Below are 6,110 nucleotides of genomic sequence, written 5' to 3'. Positions count from 1 at the left end.
GCTGGAGGGTGTTGCGGCTGGGGGCTCAGGCTCTGTTGGTGTCTGGGCGTCCCCTGGGCAGGCCTCTTCTTCAGGCTTTTTGGGGCTGGGGCTGGCTGATTTGGTCAGCTGTCCGGGTCCTGGGTCCTGGTGTCTCCCCAGGAAAACGCAGGTTGAGTCAGAGGCTGGGTCTTCAGCCTGGAGAGCAGGGGAGGGCACCGGGCCCCCGGGCTGCAGGAAGGAGCTCGAGGGCACAGGGGGTGGCCTGGAGAAGCCACGGAGGCTGCCAGGGCCTCCGGGCCAGGGCGAGGGTGGGCGCTGGGTGGCAGGCATGTCCACGTCCCAGCTCGGGGCCAGCGGGGGCACTATCCAGGGTGTCTCCGAGTCCTCGGGCTCGCCCTGGCTCTCTGGGCACTCAGGGGCAGCAACAGCCGCATGCCAAGACCCAGGCCCTTGCGGCAGCAGGAAGGGCTGGCGGGGCCGGGGCTTTACGGCCCTGGTGGGCGGCTCACTGAGGCGGCGCCACGTGCGCGGGAGGCGTGAGGGCAGGTTTAGCGAGCGGTGCCGCGGGCGGGGACCCAGCAGAGGGGGCGGTGAGGGCGGCCGCGGGGGGCCCAGCAAAGGTGATCGGAGTGCTCCAGGGCGTGGTGAGGCTCGGCATGGGGACGGGGGCTCCCGCAGTGAGCGGGGACGGCGGGGTGGTGGCGAGAAAGGCGGCCGGAAGGGGACGGCATGGATGGAGGGCTGGGGGGACAGGGGCCCCAGGGGTGAGCAGTAGCCCAAACCGGGCCGGCTCCTCAGTGAGGGTCGGGGTGAGGGTCCAGGGAAGCCGAAGGCAGCTCCTTGGTGGCGAGAGCCCCTGAAGGAAGACTGCGGTCCGGGGAAGGCCAGTGGGTCTGGGAGCCCCTCAGGGATCAGGGGTGGGGGCTCTGCCAAGGCCCGCCAGCTGGCCTGGGGTGCGAGGGGCACGTGAGCCGGGGCGGCCCAGGGTGGCGGGTGCAGGCGGAGGGAGCTGTAGGGCGAGATGGCCGGGGGCAGGCCTGGGGCCAGGGCGAGGGGCGGGGCGAGGGTTGGGGTGGGCGCTGGGCCGGGCATGGGGCTGGGGCCCAGACGTGGGGTGCGCGGTGGGGTCGCAGGGCGGTGGCAGTTGTTGTTGTTGCGCGCGCGTGCTTGCGCCCTACGCAGCACGATGGGCGTGCTGGGGCGCTCGGAGTCCATGCCCGCCAGCTTGTAGCCGAAGCGCTTATAAGCCGCCTCCCTGACCGCCGGGCCTCGCGCCCGGGCCTTCCGGCTGCCCCTGAGCCGCGGGATGGGCTCCTTTTCCGACAGGGTGTTTTTGAGGAACCGCGCCAGCGACGTGGCCGGGCGTGGTGCGGGGCGGCCAATGTCCGGGCTGAAGCCCAGGCCCCGGGGGCCGCCGAAGGCCGAGAGGGCACGCTGAAGGTGGCGCTGGCGCGACGTGAGGAAGCCCCAGAAGGGGTGGCCGTAGGGCACCGGGGGCAGCGGCGGCATTTCGTCCTCTTCCTCATCTTCATCTGCATCACCCAGGGGCAGAGGGATGTCCAGGGAGGGCGGCAGGGACACCTCCAATTTCTCCTTCCCGAACAGCTTCACCTGGGGCCGCGGGAAGAGGCGGAACCTGCGGATGAGGGACAGCTTGGACCTGGCAGGCTTGTCCATGCCCTGCTGCTCGAAGAAGGCGGCACTGGGCAGGCGGAAGGAGGTGCCCGGCTGTTCACTGCCCCCCTCCTCGGGCTCCTCCAGCTCCGCTATGTCATCCATCGGGTGGGCATATGGGTTGTGGGGTGACAGAATGGGCGGAGGCACCCACGGGTACGCGAAGGCCGACTGCTGGGGTGGAAGATAGGGCCCTTCAGGGGGGTAGACTGCCTGGGCCCCACCATAGGTGCCTTCCGCGAAGGGGACACCATAGGGCTGCGCGTAGGGATCCAGGTGGGGCAGGCTGTAGGGATCCAAGTGGGGCGCAGCATACGGGAGCTCGTAGGCCAGGTCGTAGGGTGGGTACGGCGGGTAGAGCGCCTCGGGAGGGGCGTAGGTCTCTGGGTAGTAGCTGTGCGGTTGCACCTCACCCGCGTAAGCCTCGTAGTAGCCATAGGGAGACGCGAACGCCGATGGGGGCGCAGGGGGGGGCTGGTAGTCGTCTTAGCCGTAGCCGAAGGTGTAGTCGGGGTAGAAGGAGCCGCTGTAGTAGTCAGGGCCGTAGTAGTCATAGGGGTCCTCAGGCACGTACTGGTGCGCGTAGTCGTAGGGCGGCCAGGCTGGGCCGTGGGGGCCGTAGGCGCCCTGGAGGGGCTCCTGCTCCTCCTCGTACCGGTACAGCGATTGCTGGTCGTAGTAGTCATCGCCCTCGCGGTGGTAGTCGTAGTATTCGCCCAGGTCCTGGAAGCCCTCAAGCCCATACAGCGACCTGCGGGAGCCCGAGTGCCGGAACGGGGCCTCATCCTCAAAGGGCAGGAAGCCCACGGGCTCGCCTGATGCGTAGATGCTGTGGGCGCGCGGGAACCTGCGCAGGCGGCCCCCTGGCCGCAAGATTTCAGCGCCCGACGGGAAGGGCAGCTTGCGCGAGCCCACGCGGGAGCCGGAGCGGTCCAGCCAGGCGTCTAGGGTGGCCTGAGTGCTGCCCGACTCCTCGGCCTTCTTGATGAGGAACTTCTTAGTGAGCCAGTTGATGGCCGTGGACGCCTTGCTGAGCGACTGGGCACGCGGGCGCAGGCGGCCGTAGCCCCGCCGTCCGGGGAAGCGGATCACCATGAAAGACGGCTTCTTGCCCTTCATGGCGCGCTTCTTCTTGCCCATGCGCATCTGCGTCATGAGCTTTGACGTGGATTTGAGCACGGTGCGCGCCTTCTTCTTGCGTTTGGTCTTCTGGGGGCCTGTGTGGAGGCCCCAGAAGAAGGCTGATGCGCTCCGGAACTGGCCCTTCTTGGAGATCTTGGGCGTGCGGTCTCGAAATCCCATGAACAGCCGTGACGTCCCCTTCAGGCTCCGCTTGGGCTTCTCCGGCTCCGGCGCCTTCTTCCCCTTCTTCCCTTTCTTGGCTTTCTTCTCATCCTCATCTTCCTTTGCCATGGTGGTCACCTGCTCCCTCCCAGATCGTCTGGTGTCACAAGCTCAGGACCTTGGGGACACGGGGACCTGCCGAATGTCCTGCCTGTGGCTGGACATGCAGCCTCCTTTGACTCAGAGCAGCTGGGACCGACCCTGTGGCCTGGGAAGGTTCAGCCAAGCTCCTTCTGGCTGGGACCAGGATTTCAAGGGGGCACATTCATAATTCATCTCCTCGAGCTCCGCCTAGAGTTTCACCCTCAAGGCTAGTGGAAAGCGCCTGGGTGTTGTTTATTGGAAGTGGGGGAGGCCTGGCAGGCCCATGCTGGGGCAACAACTTAGCCTTACAGTCTCCACAGGGACAACCGTGCTGACCCCAGTTGAGCCCTCCCCAAGCCTCTGCTGACCCACCCACAGAAGTGAGCGCTTGGGTCAACTGGGCCCCAGAGAAGGGGAGCCTCCTGCCCTAAACCACACAGCAAGTCTGTTCCGGGCCACAAATGGAGCCCCATCTCCTGAGCCAGAGCCAGATGTTTAAAGGCCAGCAAGTAACCCTGGAGGGGAAGCTGGGACCCTCCAGGTCCTGGGTAAGGGAGGGGGAGGGTGGGCAAGGCAGGTGCCCAGGACTGCTGTCAGTGTAACCAGAGCTGGCCAGCTCTCAGTAGTGTGAATAATTTACTGGGGAGAACCAGGCTGCTGGCTCAGAAGGCAGGGCAAGAAGGGGGCATCTCAGTTCCATTGGGGCTTGATGGGGCCTCTTGCCTGGCCAGGGCAAGGGGTGCAGAGGAGCAAAAGCAGTGGGTGGGGCCTGGCTCTGGCCCCAGCTCTGCCGCCAATGGGCTCTGTGGTCTTGGGAGAGCCCTCTGTCTTCTCTGGGCCTGTTTCCTCCTCTGGAATGAGTCATGACCCCACTCTGTCTCCTTCACACGGAGGAAACAAGATGTGATGGAGCTGCTGGGCAGCATCCCTGACCAGGGGCACCATGTGTGTGGCCCGTGTCCCAGGCCCCTTCCTGGCCCTGCCGCTCCTCCCGGTTTCTGCTGCTGCTGAGACAGCCCTGTGGTCCCTGCCCTTTCCAGGTACAGCTGATTCCTCCAGGGTGGCCGCTTGACCCAAAGCCATGTGCCCACTGTCCGGCCGGTGACCAGTCCACTTAAAAAACCTGCACTATGAGAGGCAGGGGCTGAAGCTTGTTAGATGAAAGGGACCAGGGGAGAATTTAGGGGCCGCACCTCTGGGACCCAAGGCCTGGGTACTGTCTCTCCCCTCGCCCACCTCTGCCCAGGAATCGAGGATCAGGACATAAGGGCCTGGGGAGCTGAGGACAGGTCTCCAGCTAACGTCAGGCTCTCCACTCATTGGACTTCCGTTTAGTCCTCGGGCCCCACAGCCAACTCTGTGATTACCTTAAGGTTTTCCTTAGAAGATCCTGGGGCAGAGGCGCTCTAGCCCTGGGCCTACCACTTGCTGACCCTTTGGAGCCTCAGTCTGCTCAGCTATGAAATGGGGACAGAGAGGCCCTTCTCAGAGGAGAGGAGCCAAGAGGTGGGTGTGTGAGGAGATGCACCCCCATCCTCCCCTCCTCTCACTCCCTCTGCCCCCTTGCTTCCTTCTCTGCCTCTGCTTCTCCTCCCCCAAGACTCACCAAGAGCCCTTTGGTGCCCAGCAGTTCAGGGGATGGTGTGGAGTGCTAGGCCAGGGGCTGCTGGTGTCCCCAGGGAGTGGGAACCAGAGTAGCCAGGCACCTTCCAGGGGGGGTGGCACACAGGAACTGGGCCCCCACAGGGTGGAATCTCAAGGGGGCATCCACCCCCATCACCTCCTCTGCTGTCTCCCCCCACCTCATTTTGGGCTGTGGCTGCTGCCCACTGGAGAGAACATGGAGCAGGGGTTCACTCTGAACCCAGAGGGGCCAATACCCCACCCCCAACTGCTTCTCCCGGAGGTGGTTTCCAACTGAGACCCAGGCCACTGTTTTCCCATGAGGGTCTCACAACAGGCTATGGGTGGAGACCATCCACTCATCTCCAGATGAGGAAACAGAGGTGAAGTGACTTGTGCAAGGTCAACCAGCTAGGGATGGTGGAATTGGGCTCCGACCCAGGTCTGGTGGTCCAGAGTCACCCTTCTTACTAGGTCACCCTTGCCTCAGGGCTCCTGGGTGCTTGGGCTAGCATGTGGCGGGGGGAAGACAGTGGGTGCAAGCAGGGGCTCAGCCAGCCTTCCAGTTCTGGGGCCGAGGGCCCAGTGCCGGTGGGAGTTGCCTAGGCCCTGTCCCTGCTCAGGGCCCCCCTAGACCCCTCCCAGGCCTGGCTCCAGTCCCTCAGGACAGCAAACACTGACTTGTCTGTTCATTCACTGGTTGAGAAGTGTTTGCTAGAAGCCTGTCCTGCAGCAGGTGCTGTTTAAGCACTGGGGACGCAGCTAAGAAAACAGAAACCTGCCCTCATGGAGCTGACATTCTGGGCAGGGGGACTGGCAACAAATAAGGTGAGTGAGTGAAAGACACAGGCAGTCGGATGGTGTGAGTATTGGTGTTGAAATAACACAGGGAGGCAGCACCAAAAGGGGCCGGGGCAAGGTGCCTCAGAAATGATACCCGGGCCAAGAGCTGCAGGAGGGGAGGGAGGGAGGCCTGAGGGGAGCACAGTGGTCCTGACTTGAGGGAGGAACAGCAGAGCCAGGGTGACAGCACAGTGAGGGGCAGACGTGGGGGTGGGTTCGGAGGTCATGGGTGAGCACTTGGCCAGAGCCGTAGCAGAGAAAGGGTGGAATCAGACCTCCATGGTCTTCACAGAGTTCCTCTGGCCACTGCAGAGGCTGCTGTGGGAGCCACCGCATGAGGAAGGCTGGGGCCAAGGACAGAGTGGGGGTTGCCGATGTGTTTGCGTGTGGAGACGAGACTGCCTGCCAGAGTTCCTCACTGAACCGGGCGGGAGTGGAGGCTGCCAGCAGACAAGGCTATGGGCAGAGCAGAGAGAGACTGGATGTCAGCCCTGCGCATGGAGGTCTGGGCCATCCACTGTCCGGGTAGCTGGCAGGAATTGCACGGATCGGAGCTGACA

The 6,110-nt window shown here is 64.4% G+C and overlaps 1 protein-coding gene across 1 annotated transcript in view; it reads right to left on the bottom strand.

Moving 5' to 3' along the window:
* MYO15A (myosin XVA) overlaps nucleotides 1-3,069 on the bottom strand; it is a 46,278-nt gene extending 43,209 nt beyond the window's left edge. The window contains 1 exon segment of the mRNA XM_010843167.1: nucleotides 16-3,069. Coding sequence (XP_010841469.1) covers nucleotides 16-3,069 — 3,054 coding nt within the window.
* Nucleotides 3,070-6,110: the final 3,041 nt, after the last annotated feature.

This window comes from Bison bison, unplaced genomic scaffold, assembly GCF_000754665.1.
Source record: "Bison bison bison isolate TAMUID 2011002044 unplaced genomic scaffold, Bison_UMD1.0 scf7180017864180, whole genome shotgun sequence".
NCBI classification, from domain to species: domain Eukaryota; kingdom Metazoa; phylum Chordata; class Mammalia; order Artiodactyla; family Bovidae; genus Bison; species Bison bison.
The sequence above is the reverse complement of the archived record's forward strand: the minus strand, read 5'-3'. Positions and strand labels throughout refer to the sequence as shown.